The sequence below is a fragment of the Brachyistius frenatus genome, unplaced genomic scaffold, assembly GCF_029030835.1.
Source record: "Brachyistius frenatus isolate BFR_SWC_R1_liver_20210118 unplaced genomic scaffold, ASM2903083v1 Contig_42, whole genome shotgun sequence".
NCBI classification, from domain to species: domain Eukaryota; kingdom Metazoa; phylum Chordata; class Actinopteri; family Embiotocidae; genus Brachyistius; species Brachyistius frenatus.
Genome location: NW_027210641.1, coordinates 1,542,189 through 1,562,435, shown reverse-complemented (window position 1 = coordinate 1,562,435; position 20,247 = coordinate 1,542,189). Strand labels below are relative to the sequence as shown.

Here is a 20,247-nt window from a genome sequence, read left to right as displayed (position 1 = left end):
CTCAGTTTTGACACCAAGCTTTGAGGAAAAAAATCTCTATTCAGATCCCTTCAATATACAAGACAGATTAAGAAATCACTGAGCAGTTACAGCATACATCATCGTCCTCTTCAACGATCTCAGATCCAACTTGAGCTGCGCTGATTAAGTGGAAACTCGTACAGTAGAAAAGAATGTTTACGTTATCAAGTCTGAAGGACCAGAGATGACAACACGGGCTACACCTCCGACTCGGTACATCCCTGGATGTTTACAGACGTGATTGCTTCACTAGACCTTTGGTGGAAATGGAGAACAGCTCTGACTGGTTTTCATTAATGTGTGGAGTGGAGCACCTATTTGGCTTGAAAGATTGAACTCAAAATTAAGGCTGTCGTTAACATGATGTGAAGACGGATTTTACAATCAAGATTAAAACTAAACTTTAAGGCATCCGGTTGAAGAAAGAACGAGTGTTTTTGTGATTATGGCTTAATGTTAGTGTCTGAGGTTGATAGCCCCGTCGCTCGTGTTACTCTGAGGAAGACTGACGGCGGTCCGGCTAACCGAGAAGGAAGTTGTCGAAGTAAGAGGAAATCAAACCACGTCCATACCTCTTTCAGATAAAAACCTGTTTCTTTTTCCCTCAGTCATGTTGTCATCACATCTTTTCCTTCTGTCAAAGCACATCACTGGTCCCTTTAACATGGCGTCCATGGAGATGAGCTCATGCAGCCAGACGCTGAGCCGCCAGCTCCTCCGCATCGTCCCTGTTCTCGTTGATCTCTGCCAGCGTGCGAACAAACCGGGTCCACTCGTCGTTTCGTGGAACGGCGATTTGCTGTGGGGGAGGGAGGGGGGGGTGGAGGGGGGCACAGCAGAGGCCTGTTGACAAAGGCTAAATAACAGACTAAAACCAAAACCACACAAGGGTTTTAGTTATATCCTTCACACGCTCCCAAAGAACCGAACGTGCTGTACAATTATTCGCTCATGAGTAAAGTACATATTATAGCTTCTGTGAGGCTGAACAAACAAAAGGAGTGATTATTGTTATTATGATTATATAATAATAAAAAGTTAAAAAAAAAAAAAAAGTCACGTCACGACGACTCACCTCTCCAACGTCATACACAAGAACTCGTCCATCAGAGTCTCCCACAGCGATGTCTCTGCCAGAGTTGGCCCATCGGACCCTGTTGAGGGCTGGATTACCCTCCACGGTGACGCTGGCAGTGGGAACCTACAACAGCAGTGGAATCACAATCACAGGAGCACCAACACGCTCTGCAACCTTTACTGGCTCAACATGTCGTCTGGAGTTTGCATGTTCTCTTCGTCTGTCTCTGTGATGGACTGGCCACCTGTCCACGGTGAACCGCGCCTTATCCCTAAAGTCAGCTGGGAGAGGCTCCGGCTCCCCCGTGACCCTGTTCAGGATAAAAGTGGCTCTAGATAATGGATCTAAGGATTTCTATAAGAAGATCATTTTTGGAATATAAATGCCAAAAACCATCTAATTATAGTATAACATCTCTCTTAAGCCTCTTTCTGGAGCTCCACCAAGAACAGGCTGTGATGTCACAAACTTACAGAAGTGCAAACAGCACAGTTGTTGAATACAGTGTGCATTTCTGCGTGGACTGATGATTCACAGTATTTATATCGAAGCTAGAGCTGCTTTCTAATCAAAACAGAAATGCAAATAAAGGACCTTTAAAATGGAATATTAAATAGTAAAATCTGCGAGTGCCTTCAGTGGGAATGTTCTACCTCGGTGTCGTTGTTGAGGTTCCACAGGTCCAGATGACCCACTCCGTCCACACAAGCAAACAGAGCCGGGTGAGTTGGAGACCACATGACATCATAGACGTAATCAGAGTTATCTTCAAATGAGTACAGCGGCTTATTGTTCTGCAGGAGGGAAAAGGAAGAAAAACACAATTTGAATCACCTCATTTAATACAATTTTCAGTTGTTGCTGTTTAGGTCTCCATCTACACGTCTAACTCAGTGACATTCACAGTGCTGCTGAACTGTTAGTTTATACAGAGAGGTGTTTCTGTTTTTGAGCCAACCACCACTCATAAATTGGATGAAAAAATTAAGTCAGCATAATGTAATACAAATCCACAGCACCGCAAACTGCAGCCTCCAAGACGACCGCGAAATTTAATCAACACCTCTGAAACTTCCAACAAAAACGGAACAAGCTTCATGAAGGACTGGACTCAATTAAACTGCATTCGTTTCAGACAGGTGTTCCTAATGAATTGGCAACCGAGTGTATGTATCTATTTATTCAAAAGATATTACCATGTAGTATTAGTCTGGCTCCACAGCCCTGTTTGAATTAACGGACCGATCAGTGACCAGTGGACCAATCAGTGACCAGTGGACCGATCAGTGACCGGTAGACCGATCAGTGACCGGTGGACCGATCAGTGACCGGTAGACCGATCAGTGACCAGTGGACCGATCAGTGACCAGTGGACCGATCAGTGACCAGTAGACCGATCAGTGACCGGTGGACCGATCAGTGACCAGTAGACCAATCAGTGACCAGTAGACCGATCAGTGACCAGTGGACCGATCAGTGACCAGTGGACCAATCAGTGACCGGTCAGTGGCGGTTTGTTAATACGGGGCGCCGCCTCCCCAACGTCGAGACAAAAAATACCACTTTAACATGTAAAACATAAATTGATTATATAATCAGTTTGCTGCTAAACTGCAGCTGGTAGTCTCTCAGCACCTGTAAGCTTTCAATAAAAACTGTTTACAAATTGTATTTAGTTTATTTCAGTGTAAATAAATCTAGCGTGAATGCAAGTCCTGCAGAGATGTGCGCTCGGACACGCCCTCTTATTGGCAGCCAAACAACTGACCTTTACGGGGCCTCAGAGACACAAAACACACAGCGGGAGGAAACTTCCCAGAACACAGATGACTCTTTTTCAACCAAATAAATTGAGTCCCAGAGGTTTTCTGAGCTGTAAAACGCATCGTAGAGCTCATCGGTTACCTTGGTGCTCCACAGCTTGACGGTCCAGTCGAAGGAAGAGGTAACAAACAGGTGGGAGAAGTCCAGCGGCCCCGCAGCTGTGTGGCAGTGGATCCCTGTGATGGGGCCGTGGTGGCCCTCAAACATCTCACTAATGCCCGCTTTGCTGTGGAGCACACAGGTGAAGAATATGGGAGTAAGTGAAAACATAGTGACACATCAAATTGAGCAGGACAAATTAAATTTGTAAAAGCAGCAGATGTGGAGTAACGATCTTCAGTTGGAAAGTTTCAAGACGCATTTTAGCGCACTGCAGAAACCAACAACAGAAACGTGAAGGTTAGCGCTGCCGTTCAGATCCACTTAGGCATGAAAGGAAGCAACAGGCACAGACGGACCTCCGCTGGACGTGTTCACAGTAATCATTTACTTATATCATGTAATTACCAGCAGGGTGGCAAAAGTGCCTGCATCCCTTCAACCACATGTTGCAGAGCTGTTATCCAACTGAGGCTCTGATAATTAACGTAGAGGTAAATACTCAGCGTGAGTGATGCTTATGCATTATTAACTGCGATGAGAGTATCATACCATTTTAAATGAGGTGGAAAATTATTCCCCCAATTAGAGGTGATTCTGCTGCGCAAACCCGAACAGCTATCCTGTCTCTGCGGTCTCTGAGCTTACTAAAGGACATTTAGGATGAGGCTGATGCCCTGCTCGCTGGCAGCTCTGATTTAAGCCACATTTCTCTGCTGAGGACCATCCAGCACGAGAGCAGCCCCATGCTCTAAAATGAGAACATCGTGGGATGAACTGCCGTTTTAATTCTCCCTGGGACGACCGACTGTAAACAAACTCCCTCACTGAGAAAAATATTAAAAAAAAGAACAGGGAAAGAATGATTTGTTTCCCCTGCATGTGTGCCCTGTTTATGTTGAACGACCTTTACAAACACAACTGACAAGCGGAAAAGAAAAACAGGATAACTGGGCAGGAGTGAAACCTCAAACAGCAAGAGCTCAAGTGTTGGATTTGCGTTGCACTGGGAAGTGAGCGAGTTATATTTATTTGACTCTTGGTCTTAGGTGGGCCGAACAAGTCGCCTCAGTTTCCTGCCGGTGTTCGGGGGGGGACGCGGGGGACTGCGGTTGCTTATGGACGCACCTTCCATGACGACACGACATGTAGACGGAGCCGTCCTCGCTGCCCACCACGAAATTGTTGACATCTCCGAGAGGGAAAGACATGGAGGTGACAGCTACAGCTTTGGACTGCTTGAACACCAGCTCCATGCTGTCCTGTGGAGGGGAACATGGAACAACATCCTTAACAAGCTCCCTGCTCAGGCTTTATGTTAACACACACTCTGCCAAGCACAACCTATAAAAATCACTTGACAGTTTATTAATGCATAATCTAAATTCAACTAGCACTTTATAAAAAATCTGAGTTTGACATTGAGGTCTTGGCAGCACAGATGAAATGACACAGCTAGCAAAAATAATTTCCTTCAAAATGAGAAATGAGCTGTAGAAAAAAAACTATGGGTAAAGTCAGGAAATACCAAACTGGAATGCAAAAACAAAGGAGTCCAGCCAAAATGTCTGACATTTAGCATGAATGTGAGGGACAGGAAGTGTGTGCAACGTGAAAGTGAAAAGACAGGAAGACAAAATTTAATGAATAAGCTCCCCTCTTTAAAATATAAAGTGTTAATATTAATTCATGGGTAGTACTTTAGAAGTAATTCAGAAATATTGCTCTGTATATATTACTGTATATATATATATATATATGTATGTTACCTGCGGCTGAGAGAGCATGTCCAAACTCCAGGAGCATATCTTGCCATCAGTGGAGATGCTAATGAGGTTGTGGGCGTTCTGGGTGCCGACCACATTCACACAATATACTGGATGCTGCAAAGACAATGAAGATGAAAGTTTAATCTTCTGCTGAATTTAAATGAAGCGTAAGCCCGCATTGTCTGATGTGTACTGTACCGTATGTGCTGCTGCTGACAGGGGAGTCCTCTGCACGGGAGTCCTCTTGTTGCTCCTGTTGTCCCACAGTACGATCTGCCCTGAATATGTTCCCCCCACCACCACGTTCGGGTGGAACTTGGCAAATGCTGCCGACATAACAGCAGACTGTCAGAACAAAAGGAAGAAATGTAAGAAAGGACACGCAATAAAACAAATAAAAGTACACGTTCACAGTGGGTCAGCTGTACTCTTTAATCATGTTACACGTAATGTCGTGAGGTCGGCTTCATGACGATGTTTAGTGGCGTTAGTCCAGCCGGTCGGTTTCATAGGAATAAACTCGTCACGTCTTCGCAGTTAACCACTCAACCCAAAACTAACTCGGATCAGATGTTTCCAATCTGTGACACCAGATGAGCAGTGTTTCCATGGTAACAATCCGTGACACATTCGCTGACCACTGTTTCCATGGTAACACTGAAGGACACCTGCTGATCTCCGCTTCCATGGTAAAAATCAGTGACACTGACTGACCAGTGTTGCCAAGGTAACAAACAGTGACACCTGTTGACTAATGGCACCAAAACACTCAAAAAAAAGAAGAAGAGGAAAATATGGCTCATAGTTGGTGATTTGATGACAAAGGGGTTTCTAAAAACCGTAGTAACCTGTTGGAAATATACAGAAAATGTGTCCTAATTTACCAAGTCAGAGACAAATCACATATCTGACCTGATAGTTTGTTATAGATAAAGTCTATTTTTGTGAAAACAGTCCTATATTAAAGATGTCTATCTTGAAGACGGACACTCAATAATAATAATAATGTAAAATCTACATGTAAGAACAGATAAATACTTAATATATCTATGTAGTTAACCACCGTCAAATCTGTGGGGCTAAATGGCTGCGATATACTGCAGTTTTATATTGGCAACACCTGAAATTAAAGCCCTGTCCTTACACGTCCTGTCTTTTCCAAAACACATCGTTCATATCGTGAGCCTCGGTTCTGTAACAAAAACGAACCTCGTCGCTGGCCAAAAGGATTTGTATATATTCTTGAATTATGACGTATGCGGCGTAGCTGCACTCACTGCTTCACCTAACACTTTACTGAACAAAATTGTGCCACATGAATGAGGAAGATCTATTTTTGACTCAACTTGGAGGCACAAAGAAAACTGCATTAACACTTCTGTTCAGTTTTATTCATCTGAGCAACACGGCTGCAACTACATCCGCTCTGGAGGCAACGACATGTGGTTCTACTCAACTTGTCTTGCTGAAGGAGCCTCAGGGCAAGCATTGTAATAGGGCTGGGCAGAGCGGAGGAGCTCAACTGCTCTCCCAGCTAGCTTGTCTGAACACTGGGCCCTTGTTTAGATGCACATGATAACCAGTTCGGCCCCACACACTAAATCCTGCTGCAGTGCTCGGATTCCATTCAGCTCCTGCACCACAGGTCGTCTCTGGCGCCTCACCAACATGTGTTTGTGGATAGATGTGGTGGAGGTGGATGCCAGCACAGTGAACTCACAACATGGGGGGGGGCTGGAAAGAGGGTGAGCAAACGGGATGGTTTCTGGTGTTCCCCGCTTGTCGTGGCAGAAGCCATCCGTGTGTGTGAAAGAGGGAAAGAGGGAGTTGAAGAGCAAAGAGACGTTGCGTTTGGTACCTGGCAGTGGAAGACGTACTCCGGCGTGGCTTTCTTGTACTTCATGTTCCACACCAAAGCCACGCCGTCTGGCTCGTGAGGAGCATCCTCATTGTTGTTGTATGAGGCAACCAGGAGTTCAGGATACTGGTGGCAGAAAAAAAAATCAGCCAGAATGAATGTCAGGGGGAGGCAGACATGCCCCCCAGGCTCGGCTCCATGTGGAAAAGCCTGCCCTGTGTGGTGCTGCCGAATGCCTTCAAGAATGAGTAACCCTTTCCTCCCAGATTTATGGCTCGTTGAAGTCGCCCTACCCCCCTAAGAACTGCTAAATTACCTTTTTATAACTTTAACTAAACTCTACAGTTCTGCAGGGGCTCAGACGAACACATTAGTATACTTAGCAGCTCAACGAGGATCTCTTAAAATACAAACACACCCAAGTTTATGTTAAGAACAAAGACTACAGAAACATTATCCAGATGTAAACAAACCATTAACCTCCACTGCAGCCAATACCCGAATCTCAGATTTAAACTTTTTAAATACATAATTTGAAATCACAAGTGTGTGGCTATTGCTCTAGGCAGCAAAATACAGTGAACAAAGAGTTGGTGTTCAATCACTGTCACAAGTCATTGCAGAATTATGCATTAAATAACCTCAGACACCAGAGGAAACAAATCATTACGGCCTCCAACTAAGTGACAATTTGTATGGGACATAACTTACTTTTCCTGAGGGAGTTTTGGCTCAGAGTAAATACTGTCAAACTCAAGCGATGTAATCATAAAGCATTATGGGCTGTTGAAATTTAAGTTGTTTCAACAGACAATTAGAAACAATTATGCTCATATTACTTCCATTCAGGGTTTAGGATTAACAAGTGAATTCTTAATGCTCCGAGAGATGTGTTAAAATGTTGGTTTCATAATGACAGCGTTGCAATGACCTGCGGTGACCAGTCCATGCAGGTGACAACACGGTGTTTGGACCAGCGCTCATCCATGAACTGCCTGTTAAGTGAGAGCTTTGCTCCAGCCTGAATTTCACTGGGGGAAAAAAAACAAAACACAAATCAATAAAAAGCACTTCTTCAAAAGCCAATTACAAGTTTTAAAAACACTATCTGTCCAATTATTACCCCTCCTTCTCCTCCAGGTCGCGACCACTGTAGTCAAAGAAGAGGTCCACATGCTCGGACAGAGCTCGCTCAATAATGCGAGTGCTGTGGTCGAAAAAATTCACAAACTCCTCAGAGTGCAGGATCTGGAGTTTTTCCTCCTCAGTCAGCTCGTGGGGGGGTGCTTTATGGAGAAACACAAACACACTGCATGGTAGTGAAGATCCCTCCAGCTCATGGCCATTATGATATGCCCTCTTTTACAGGGATAGAAACCTCTTTGTACTCTGTAACAACTATTATACGGGATATTTAATTGTACAAATTTCTAGAAGAACTTAAGTGGCTCAATTTCAGAAGAGTATCTCAATTATCATCCCTGTTAGTAATGTACCTTCCTCCTCCTCGTTCTGGTCCAGTTTCTCGGTTTGAGTCTCAACTACTGGTTGCGGTGGAGTAATTTCTTCTTCCTCTTCTTCTTCTGTGGATCAAAAAGCGAACTCTATTAAACAGAAAATACACTGCGCTGGTCTGTAGAAACCATATCTGTGAATAAAGATATTCCTGCGTAAGAAATTGTAAATGGCTTTCTTCATGACTTGTCTGAATTCCAAATGTAAACAGGGAAAAAAAATGAAATCTGAAGTAACGACTTTTACAAAAGGAAAGATAATGCTTCCATACAGGCGTTTAATACCTTTTAGTCACTACATTTTCCACCTTCATTATTTTCTTCTTTCAATAAAAGTTTCTCTCTGTGATTATGGGAGCAACTATAGACTGATTTTGTGTCTCTGCTTCGCGTTTGTTTGGTTTGTTCGCACAATGTCGCCTTTCAAAAAGAGCCCGCTCCTCTAAAGCAGGGAAGTTTGTCACTTGTATTAAAAGGGACACAGCGCAGCGGGTGTCTTGTTGTCATAGGGACCCCTGTCTTCCCCAACTGTTAATGAGACTCTAGCCATTCAATAGAGAGCTGAGCTGTCAGTGTAGCAGTTTCCTCTGTGTCCCAGTAGCAGGTTGCCCCCTCTGAACCACGGGGCCACGGGGCCGCGGGGCCGCGGGGCAGCGGGTGAGGAGCAGCTGCCCGACCCGTCACATTGGACCGGCCAGATGACGGCATGGTGCAAAAGCAGATGGAGATGCTGCGATTGTCTTGTGCTCTTCAGAGGTGGCATGGGGATGGCACAGAGGTTTTACGCCTGGCTGGCCCGAGACAAGCTTCTCCCTGAACGGCAAGCCTGTGCAATTACCGTCCTAGCAGGAGGTCTTGCAACTCCTATTCAACCTCGGAGAATGTACAACAAAATACAGGCCACACCAGCTGGCAAACTGCACACCGGCTCTACCTCTAAGAAGAAGAACACACTTTTTCAAAACACATCTCCTAGAGACCGTATATAGCCGGTGCTTTCAATGTAAAAAATAAGAGCAAAAGCAGAACAAAACAGATTCACGGGAAAAGGGGAAATACTCAGCTGGTTCCTACAGGCGTTTATCTTGGTATGAGTCCTACAGTTAATCTAAGATGACAGCACCGAATGCCAGAATTCTCTTCCTACCGAGATAATCTAAATGATAATGTCATCTGTCACTTTGTCCATAAAGTGATTTATCCCCTTTCTGAGACGGAGGTTTGGGGACGAAGGTTATTGGGTGCACTGATGAGTTTACAGAACTGGGTTGATGACACAAGCCATTTCAATGTGCAGCCATACTCTGCAACCAACAGGAGAAGGTTAAAATCTTTCCTTTCAAGGGCCTCAATCAGGCTTAAAGGAAAACAGTAATCACTGTCTTTCAGCTAGTCCCGGCCGTGCTCGTCAGCCCTTTCCCTAGTGAGGCAGCCAGAGCAATCAACCTGCCAGGCATTAGGAGCGGATAGACAATCTGAAAATAAAGGGTATAATGCACCTGCCAGCCAAAATGGCCATTTGGAGAAAAGCTAGTGATCCTGGTGACCCCGCTGGAGATGTGAAGGGGGGCGATAGCAAGGGTGGGTGGGTTGCATTTAACAGAATTCACCCGGATCACCGACGTCCCATACACTGACACCTCCTCTCAAAGCCGGCCCAATTATGGCTTTTGTACCACTTAAGAAATAAAAGCTTTTTGGGGGGGTATGGGGGGGAGCGGACAGGAGGGGGAGGGGAGAGTAATCACGAGTCTTGGTCAGTGCACAATATGTTAATGCAAACATGGCATGTGGCCAGTGATGAACTATAAAACTGAGTGACCTTTGCTCTCTGTTGCAGGTGTCTTCCACTTTCTACATGTCCAGACAGAACAAGGGTCCGATTTCAGCCAAGTACAAAAGTGTTTTCTCTGCCATATAAAGAACAATAATGAAACCACAGTCAACAAATATCTACCAATACACACACGATGTGCAGTTTTTTTGTTTCCTGGAATAGAGCACTTCTGACACCAGCAGACAAAATGAAAAATTGTTTGCAGTTTTGTGTAGTCGTGGAGGAAAACTGAAAAATCTTCTTATAGGAGATTAAGAAAAAAAAGTAGATCATAAAGGTGCAAAGTCAGAATCTATACTCTGAGAAAAAAAAGAATAAACAGAATTTTCTGTTGGAAATGATTAGCTACGGTATGACAGAGGGATGCAACAGATATTTAACAGTACTAATCATCAAGTGCATAAAAGCTGACTACAATTACAAGTGGCACTTGAAACAAGAAGGCCATTAAGAGCTTTTGTGATTAAAAGTTTTGACCTGCCTCTGTATTCAGAGTGATTAAAACAATCACATTCAATTAAATATTAGATTTACTACGCGGCTCGACATACTTGTACTTCTGACGAGGCTTTTTGAAACGCTATACTAGACCCACCACCCCTCCAGCCCCCCCAAACTCCAACAATATCTTACTCCATAATTACAGCCTCTTGTTGAGGAGTGCATACTGATGCTGCCTGTTACCTACTACTACAGCCTGGGAATACTGTAGCGTTGCAGTCACCAGTCTGTTTGGATTAAATCAATGAACGGATGGAAAACTGAATTACAGTGAAGTTTTAGGTGCTTAAAGCGAAGGTGATGATGCTTTAAAAAGAACGCTGTGGCGAGTTTTTAATCCATCAGTGAACTAACCTAAATCAAATCAATATCTGCACCCTTTGATTTTAAAACACTCCCAATGATCTTGAACATTTTTTCAAGGTACTTGGCAGGTAATTTGTTCCAAGCATCTTTGAGAACTTGCCACAGTTCTTCCGTGGATTTAGTCCGTTTAAGTATCTTCGGTCTCTTCATGTAATCCTAGACTGACTCAATGAGGTTTAGATCAGGGCTGTTTGCTCCATGCTCTTCATATGATGGAGGATACAGCAGTTCTTGATGCATGTCTGGGGTTGTTGTCATTCTGCAGAATGAGATTGGGACCAATCAGATGTCTCCCTGATGATGCTGCACAGTAGATGAGAATCTAAACATCTAATGCCACTAAAATGTTTGCACAGTGCTGTCTGTGTCTGTAGTTTCATAGTTACAGTCGTGGATAACTTATGATGGAGGCATTTAAATATCGAGCTGTGACTGAGGATTAGGACAGGGTCATATTGTGTCATTTACAATTATATTGTTATAATCTTTAATGATAAATAAAATTCCCTATCGTGATATTACGCTTTAGCAGGACTGTTTACGCAGAGCTATGGTGTGACGTACATTATGTGCGTAACTTACGTCCAGCAACAACAACCATGGTTGACAGCGGTTGCCCAGTGGAGGAGTGTGGAAGTGATTTGGTGACAGAAGATCAGATGTTCACCAAACCACAGCAACAACTATATGAAGGCACTTGCATGTATTTGAAAGTATTAATAATTGTTTTTAAACAATACTGTCCCCATTACCAACTAATGATGTAAAAATGTAAGAAATGCCTCTCCTTGATCGTTCAGAGGATTTTCGTGGCGTCATAAGGCAGGTGATGTTAAAATCGTACATCTTTTCCGGCTGTTTCCGAGATGTCGGTGCCACCACTGTGGGAACCCTGAGTCTGCAGTAGCCGGGGCACGGCAGCCGCTCCCTCTGATGCCACCGCCTGCTGACCTTGAGAGTGCTGCGCCGTTGCCTCCTTTTGACAACATGATAAATCGCTCAATCAGAAACGAGGCCTGACGCCACCCCACACATCAAAAATGCGCCGAGGGGAGCAAGCTGGGAAGGGGATGCCGTCTCATCGAGTGCCAGAAGTGATGGTGTGAAAATGCACAATGTCACTGAGTGTGTTTTGTTATGTGCCTGTTCGGTGAAGGGAGAAGACAGGGAAGCGAGGGAGTTGATGAAATGATTACATAGTGGCGGAGAGGGGAAGGGGGCCCCGTGTTGAACAGCTGGCAGAAAGCATCGTTGTTTAACACACTTTTACAATGCCCAGTAGAGTCCAGAGCAAAGCGCCATGAGGATGCTCTTCATCCTTCACTAGTTCTGCTTGTAGTTTTCCACAAAATCACACAATTTTATCCAACTCGCGCCGCACGTCACCCCAGGATTTTCTACACATCACCTGATCAGACAACAACCACCAATCAGCACGCTGTTTAAAATCCTAAGCAGGCTTTCAAGGATGCTTTAAAATATGTGTTAGCTGGTGCAAATAAATTGAAAAAAAAAAAGAGAGAAAAAGACAGACTCGTTCAGTAGCTGAAAATGGAGGTACAAAACAAAAATCCTAATCAGGATTTTAGTCAAGCGAATTATTCACCATCTGTCATCACAAACATCAAACAAGAACAAGCAGCAGGACCAAAAATATTACATTTTTATGGAACATGTGTTCAACATGTGGATTTTTGTGCAAACCCAAATATTCTTTGTCCAACCACATGAAAGCTTCAGCGCAGCAATTACATACATATCGACACGCTCGGGAAGCTGCGAGCAGTCGTATGCACGCCGCTTCATATCTTCCTTTCCAATCTCATTTCTCCTTCCTGTCACTGGTTTTCTCATCCGGCTCATTAATTATACCAAAGTGGAGTTGGTTGTGAGGTTCAGAGGAGCAGAGCTTGTCAGAATATAATCTCTGCCCTGGCTTTTTCTGTTTCCTGGGCCTCATTTTTTCTTTACTTTCATCTCAGTGCTCGGTCAAATCAAACCTTTTCCACTTATTGTTCACTTCCGGTTTCCCACTTGTGCTCTCATTCAACCCACTTTACAACCTTGTCATAAATAATTCTCTATAAGCAGTGTCTCCTTCATGCAGCGAAAGAAATAACACATTTTTGTGGACAATAACATTTTGTAAAAGCTCTCCGTTCACCCACATATTCAAGCACAGCTCTGCACATTTTTTTGTCTGCGTTTTTCAAGGTTAAACTGTACAGCATTGGTGAGTCACCTTCTTTCGACTGGGTCAGGACAGGTGTCTGGGTCTCTTTTGTGTAGGACACAGTTTCACGTGGTGGGAAGTCCACTTGTGTGACTTTGGCCATTCCCAGTTTTGGAGTTCCACGCCTAAAAGCACAGAACAACTCAAAACTTTGCACAACATCACAACAAAACAGTAATAATCGTTACAAACAAAACAGTCCTACAGTTGTGACCTTTCTCAGCTCATTTTATAACTGTTTTCACCACCTTGCAAGTGAAATATTGTGCTGATCAAAAGTAAGTAAATTAGTCTTTCATGGAATAGCTAAGACTTTAAATTAGTTTAACTACCAATGTGAATTCATTAAAAAGGTTTTGTCTGACCGTTTTTGCATGCACGACTTCACTGTTTGCCAGGACTGCATTAACTGAATAATGATTTTGACAGACAAAGCAAATCATGCCATAGATTGAGAGAAGGGAAAATGACCAGGAAAGGAGAGAAGAGAGTGTCCAGTACCCCAGCTCAGAATCAGAGTGAAGTTGAAGAGTGGACGGGTCAGAGTCCCAATGCAGAGTCCTGATTAGTGTCACAGCAACAAGGCGGCATTAGTGAGAGAGACAGGCAAGCACAAATGAGGAGAGGAAATCAAGTTAGCATTATGGCACACAACATGCTGATTGGATCCTAGGTCACAAATTAATACAATTTGCATATTATAAAAGCACACTTGAAATAGGATCTTTTTTCTAAATATTTTTTTCTTTTCAAATTAAGCTTGAATCCGCTTACGCAAAACCCAGAGATGGAGGAATGTATCTGCTTAAAATGCATGGACACACAGGCCCTCCGAGTGGGATGACACAGGGTCTAATGTGCTGCCTGCGGGGATGATACAGCCCGAACTGTGTCACACCAAAGCTCTGAGTGTTGTGTAGACAGAGAGGGGGGAGAGAGCCAGAACCCTCAGGGAGAAAACATGACCTCCATGTGTGTAGGAAATGGCCATGCTGGTGAGGGAAATGAGTCAACACGTAGGGGGAACAGCTCACTGGGCCTGATGGGACACTGGGGGAGCTTGAATTTCAGCCCAGGGAAGGGGCTCTAATTAGGGGTTAAGAAGTCCCCCAGGCGTCACAGCAGCCCGCTGTTTTATTGTTAATTTAGGATCGTTCTAATTCAACGGCACACAAATGAAATAAACAGGCCCTCAGTTGGTATAAATTTGTCATCATTCACTATAATAGGGTAAAGCTTGGTAAAAACTTTTAGCTCAGTTGCTCTTAATAGAGTCATGCTTTACATGTATTCATAACATTTGTTTTCAGTTTGAAAGCAACAGCAAAGCATATCAAAGCAAAAAAGACAAGCAAGCTTGAGGCAGTTTTCAAAATGCTTCACAACTAATTTTCTGTACAACACATGCAATTTATGTTGTGACGATGACACTGGAAACGTATTCTTTCCAGCATAAGCCGAACTGTTCAAAAGCACAACAAATTGCTTTCTGAAAAAAAACAAAAAACATTTTGCTTTAGGTAGAACAAGTCTTATATTCTTCCCAAGCGGAGAAGTTTGCCTTGTTTCCAGACTTGTAAAGTACTGTACTGTGATTGGAAGATGTTGTGATGAGTGAGTGTGTACCTGGGTCCCACGGCTCCATCAGAGTCCTGGCTACCAGCCTCACTAGGCGTGCCCGCCGATTTGGCAGTTGGAGACATGGGAGGAGGGACTGCAGACAGACACAGAAAATACACATCTGTTACAATCTAAAGATGCTGAGCTGTTCACAATCGTACAGTACGAATGCATCCGTACGTCGATGTTTCTGATGTTGGTAAAACACCATCGAGTACTGAAAGTAGATTTCCTGGTAGATACGATGTTAGTGAGTATGTTGTAATGTGAATAAAACCTTGATATCAGTAGCAAAGAAAGCAAAATGCACAAATCAATCTGTTAATAATAAACCTAAAGTGAGGCAAGCCATACTGATAAAGAGGCATTCATTACAAAATTATTGAAATTTAACTTTCATTAAATTCACATTCAAACAATAATAAGTTCAACAGACAAGAAACTAAAACAATTGTATTAACACAGCTATGATGTTTTTTAATATACTCTTTGGGTTTGACTGGGACCTATGATACAGATTCTTGTATGGATCTCTTCTGCCACCTGCTGTTAGCGATGTGACAGTGCTCTCAAAATCACCTCTGGGTGGACTCAACATAAATGCAGTAGACTGTCCAACATCATTATTTCACAAATATATATTTGTTATAACCGCTTCCTCCTCAGGACAGCCAGACATTTTTGTGAAATGTATTATTACTTAAAGTGAGACTTTTTACATAAAAGCTTCTCAGCAAAGTGCTGAGAATAAATTCTTTCCCTTTCTCCTGCCACCTTTTGGTTTTTATCTTTAAGGCAATTTAGGTGACAAATCTCTTGGTGGGAGCCTCTAAAAAAACGGTGTATGTATAACACACAGGAAGACAGTGATCTCAAAGGATTGTAACAAAATTAGTAGATTAAAATGCTAATATTCATCTTTAGTATTAGGTCATTTCCATCAACAAGTGATGAAAAATATAAAAAGGAATTTATTTTTTCACATATGATAATTCTAATTTAGGAGAGAAAATAAGTAAGTAATTGGACCAGTACAATAACAATTTTACAAAAAGTCTATTTAATATTTGGCTGACCGGATGTTACCACAGCCTTCATCATTTCCTGCTTGTTTGCGAGTCTTTTCTTCTGAGCTATTTGCCTTCATCCTAATCTTTAACGAATCAAAACACATGATCGGCTGAACTAAGGTCAAATGGTCCAGTAAGCCAGTAAATAACAATCCACTGTTTGGGCATAAGAATCTATGTGTTAGATCATTATCCTACTGGTATGTTCTGCTTACACAGAATAATAAGAGCAATGATTCCTACCCTGTTCACCCAGTATACATATGAACATCCTCAAACTCAAATCAAAACACTAATAAAAATGTAACTGTCTGAATACAAACACTGAAATGTATGTGAGATATAACGGGAAATGAGCTACTCGAACCATTTTGTTTCTCAACAACATAAAAAAAGACAAATTAAAATCTAAGTCCAGGAAACCTGATGTCTTTTTTCTCATTGGTATAGAATTTCAAAAGCGTATAAAGCAGTAGCTGCTATGTTCAATCCGCCAGCAGGTAATAAGAAACATACCAGCAGCAACGTCTGAGGTTATTCCCACACTCTGGAGAAGAGCCTCAGTTTCACGTCTTTTTTTCTCCAGGTCAGAGTCATCCTGGTGAAGCGCAGCATCTTTCAGTTGGTCTGCCTGGAAATGCAGCAACGCACCACACATTAATGCAATCTCCAGATACCAGATTTACATTGCTGTCATCTCAGACAATGATGTGTGCAGAATTTACCCTTTCTAGCTCTGAGAGACAGATTCTCGTGTAAATGACCTATTCACAAACTAATCACTTGTGTTATTTGCACTACTTGCACTTCATGCAAGAAAGCCACTATTATCACAGAAAAGTAAAAGTGTAGCGAGAAGAATCTGATCGTCAGTAACACCAGCAAGTTAATAGAAAATTGATGGATGGAAAAAGAAGACACCTCTGAACAAAGGACAACTTTGTGTGCCTCCATCTCAAGGCACTTCAGTAAAACACTTTACAATAAAAACTTGACAACATTTAGAGAGAAACCCAACAAGCCTCACGGACATTATAGCTGGAAGGAAAAGCTCCCTTTTAACAGGAAGAGACCTTCGACAGAATCATAAAGATCTGCCACGACCAGTTGGCCTGAGGGGAGAGCAGAGGAGGAAAAGAACAGGATAGAGGGGGCGAACACATCTGTGCATTTTTCTCAACAAAGGAAAAAACAACAACAACAACACAGCAGGAAGAGGGAGAATCTTCAGAAGGAAATGATACAGTGAATATAATATTAATGACATGCACCACCTGCAGCACTGGGCGTGAAAATACGTGAAAAACCAATCTCAGACTGTCGAGTAAATAAATGTCTGTTTAATCACCATCTGTTGCCAAGTGAAGTAACACAATGGTAACTGAGACAAAAGCCATTGCGTTTAAAGTATTACAAACTGAACGCTCCACTTAGTGCCAATCAGCTGTGAAAAACAATGAATAAAGAATATTTTCCTTTGCTAACTTTATTTCACCATTCGACATCAATGTAAAATATATCGTCGCCACAAAAACAGCACCAATCTGAAATCCATGACAGACTTATTATTAAATGCACTGCAGCTTATTCTGACATAAATATGTCAACTTCCTCAGAGGAACCTGGCATCTTTTTTCAAAAGATATAAGGTTCCTGAGTATTTTGATGATGAGTATTTTATCTTGCAATAAAACCAACAGATAAAACTTTCTGGGGATCTATTAGCATTCGACTCTCTGACAGCAACGAGCGGCTGCCACCAAGTCGTTATGGAATCTGGACTGACAAAACCAAGTGTAAGGAAGAGAAATTATATATATTTAATTGTATCGTGATATGAGATTAGATACCGTCTTAGATTTTGGATATCATAATATCCTGATATGACATAAGTGTTGTCTTTTCCTGGTTTAAAGAGGCTGCATCGTAGTAAAGTGATCATTTTCTGAATTTATAAAACTGTTCAGCTTTAATTTGCTTTCACCCAATTCATCATTATATCCACATTACTGTGATTATCCATTAATAATCTCTGTGTAAATACAGTCATCCCTGCAATACTGTTGCTATAGCAATATTGGGCTACTTGGACAAAAGATAATGTGACATATTATTTTGATCATACCATCATATCTTTTGCAACTAGTTTCAAAAGTTGACCGTACCGTCTTCTTGCGCTCCTCCTCCTTCCTCTTCTTCTCCTCTCTTATTTGTGCCAGGCGCTGCTTCTTCCTTTCCAGCTCCGCTTTCAGCTCACTCTTCTCAGACATGATGCCACAGCTGTACGCAAACAACACATTCCTGGTTACCATCACTTCCAACAAATAAAAGAATAAACTGGAGAAGCTTGTATTTCTATGATAAAAACAAATAAAAATAAAAAACTAGTTTATGTGAAGGTTTCGACTGAAGTGTGTTAAAAAGAAAATACAAAAACAAGCAGATCCCAGTGGTGGATGTTCATAACGCCTCCTGTCAGACCTCCAGACAGCTGATGCTCTCAGCAGTGAGGACGACCAGCTGACTGCATCCACCTCAGATGCCTCAGATATATCTCAGATATATCTCAGATATACCTCAGATATCTCAGATATACCTCAGATATACCTCAGATATCTCAGATACCTCAGATATACCTCAGATATACCTCAGATATACCTCAGATATCTCAGATACCTCAGATACCTCAGATATACCTCAGATATACCTCAGATACCTCAGATATACCTCAGATATACCTCAGATATCTCAGATACCTCAGATATACCTCAGATACCTCAGATATACCTCAGATACCTCAGATATCTCAGATATACCTCAGATATCTCAGATACCTCAGATATACCTCAGATACCTCAGATATCTCAGATATACCTCAGATATACCTCAGATATCTCAGATATACCTCAGATACCTCAGATATACCTCAGATATACCTCAGATATACCTCAGATATCTCAGATACCTCAGATATACCTCAGATACCTCAGATATACCTCAGATATCTGATATATCTCAGATATACCTCAGATATACCTCAGATACCTCAGATATATCTCAGATACCTCAGATACTTCAGATATATCTCAGATACCTCAGATATATCTCAGATATACCTCAGATACTTCAGATATATCTCAGATACCTCAGATACTTCAGATATATCTCAGATACCTCAGATATATCTCAGATATACCTCAGATACTTCAGATATATCTCAGATATACCTCAGATACTTCAGATATACCTCAGATACCTCAGATATATCTCAGATATACCTCAGATACTTCAGATATATCTCAGATATACCTCAGATACTTCAGATATACCTCAGATATCTGATATATCTCAGATACCTCAGATATACCTCAGATACCTCAGATATATCTCAGATACCTCAGATATATCTCAGATATCTCAGATACCTCAGATATCTGATATATCTCAGATATCTCAGATACCTCAGATATATCTCAGATACCTCAGATATACCTCAGATATCTGATCTCAGATATCTCAGATATACCTCAGATATCTCAGATCTCACCGTTCAACGGAGCATTAAACGGTGAGTTCCGTCTTCATTCCAGCTCGGTGAGCTGAGTATCTTTGGTGTTTGGTGGCGGACACGCCGGTTACCGGACAGCCCCACCCGGTTACCGGACAGCCCCACCCGGTTACCGGACAGCCTCACCCGGTTACCGGACAGCCCCACCCGGTTACCGGACAGCCTCACCCGGTTACCGGACAGCCCCACCCGGTTACCGGACAGCCCCACCCTATAGCTGCTCCAGCCGTTCCCACCCGGTGAACTCGGTACTCGGTACCGTTATCTATCCGTCACGTGTCTGTCTCCCTCGTTCGTTTTGTTTTCACGTCACGTGATGCTTCATTTTAGTTTCATGAAAACTACGTTAGCATGCTGCTGCTAACGTTAGCCTTCCTTGTGTTACTAGCCGCGGAGCTATCTTACCCAGCTTTGTTGCACAACATAAAAACGAGTCAATACTTTCACCACCTGCGAGTTAATATCATTTATTCAATGAAGTCGCGTTTTTATGTTTTTTTTAGGTGATTTAAAACGCGGCCGAAGACCCAACCTGCTCCCAACGACTGGAATGGCTGCTAGCAGCTAGCTCACGGCAGCTAACGGAACTGTCACGCGCTTCAAACTGTTTATCACACCGAGAAAATAAAAACTACAGACTATAAACACGAGATAAATGTTACAGGTGCTGGATACAGCGGGTATCACCACACTGATGAGAAGTGAACGAACCTTAAGGCAGGTTTTCAACCGGACACCGAAGGCCCAACACCGACGCAGCCAAAACAATCGGGCTTGCCAACCCAACTACGGAAGCCGGGAACAGACAAACACACAAACCGCGTAATTTCGCTTTGACGTGGCTGTTTGCGGTCATCTGAGGCCGAGCAGATGTTTAACGTGGTGAATC

At 42.6% G+C, this 20,247-nt stretch overlaps 1 protein-coding gene across 3 annotated transcripts; it reads right to left on the bottom strand.

Annotated features, from left to right (window-relative positions):
- Positions 1–667: 667 nt before the first annotated feature.
- Positions 668–20,146, bottom strand: dync1i2a (dynein, cytoplasmic 1, intermediate chain 2a). 3 transcript variants are annotated; one of them, XM_069702564.1, is made up of 17 exons: positions 20,070–20,146; positions 17,956–18,070; positions 16,307–16,421; positions 14,727–14,814; positions 13,572–13,661; positions 13,110–13,225; positions 8,146–8,232; positions 7,773–7,935; positions 7,581–7,680; positions 6,650–6,775; positions 4,990–5,136; positions 4,792–4,905; positions 4,151–4,284; positions 3,005–3,149; positions 1,753–1,893; positions 1,097–1,222; positions 668–820 (listed from the first exon to the last, which is right to left on the bottom strand). In XM_069702564.1, exons 2-17 carry the CDS (start codon positions 18,058–18,060, stop codon positions 707–709), a joined length of 1,911 nt encoding a protein of 636 aa, XP_069558665.1. In that variant the 5' UTR covers positions 18,061–18,070; positions 20,070–20,146; the 3' UTR covers positions 668–706. The 3 variants fall into 3 exon arrangements, with proteins under 3 accessions (XP_069558665.1, XP_069558666.1, XP_069558667.1); XM_069702565.1 differs by having other exon boundaries at positions 13,602–13,661; XM_069702566.1 differs by lacking the exon at positions 13,572–13,661.
- Between the last annotated feature and the right edge of the window lie 101 nt (positions 20,147–20,247).

What these genes read in the sequence shown, in the direction of transcription:
- dync1i2a (XM_069702564.1), bottom strand. Translation starts at nt 18,060, where the DNA reads ATGTCTGAGAAGAGTGAGCTGAAAGCGGAGCTGGAAAGGAAGAAGCAG. An exon ending in CCAGAACGAGGAGGAGGAAG is followed by an intron (nt 7,936 to 8,145) that starts GTACATTACTAA and finishes TTCTCCATAAAG; the next exon opens with CACCCCCCCACGAGCTGACT. An exon ending in ACATGCTCTCTCAGCCGCAG is followed by an intron (nt 4,285 to 4,791) that starts GTAACATACATA and finishes TCCCCTCCACAG; the next exon opens with GACAGCATGGAGCTGGTGTT.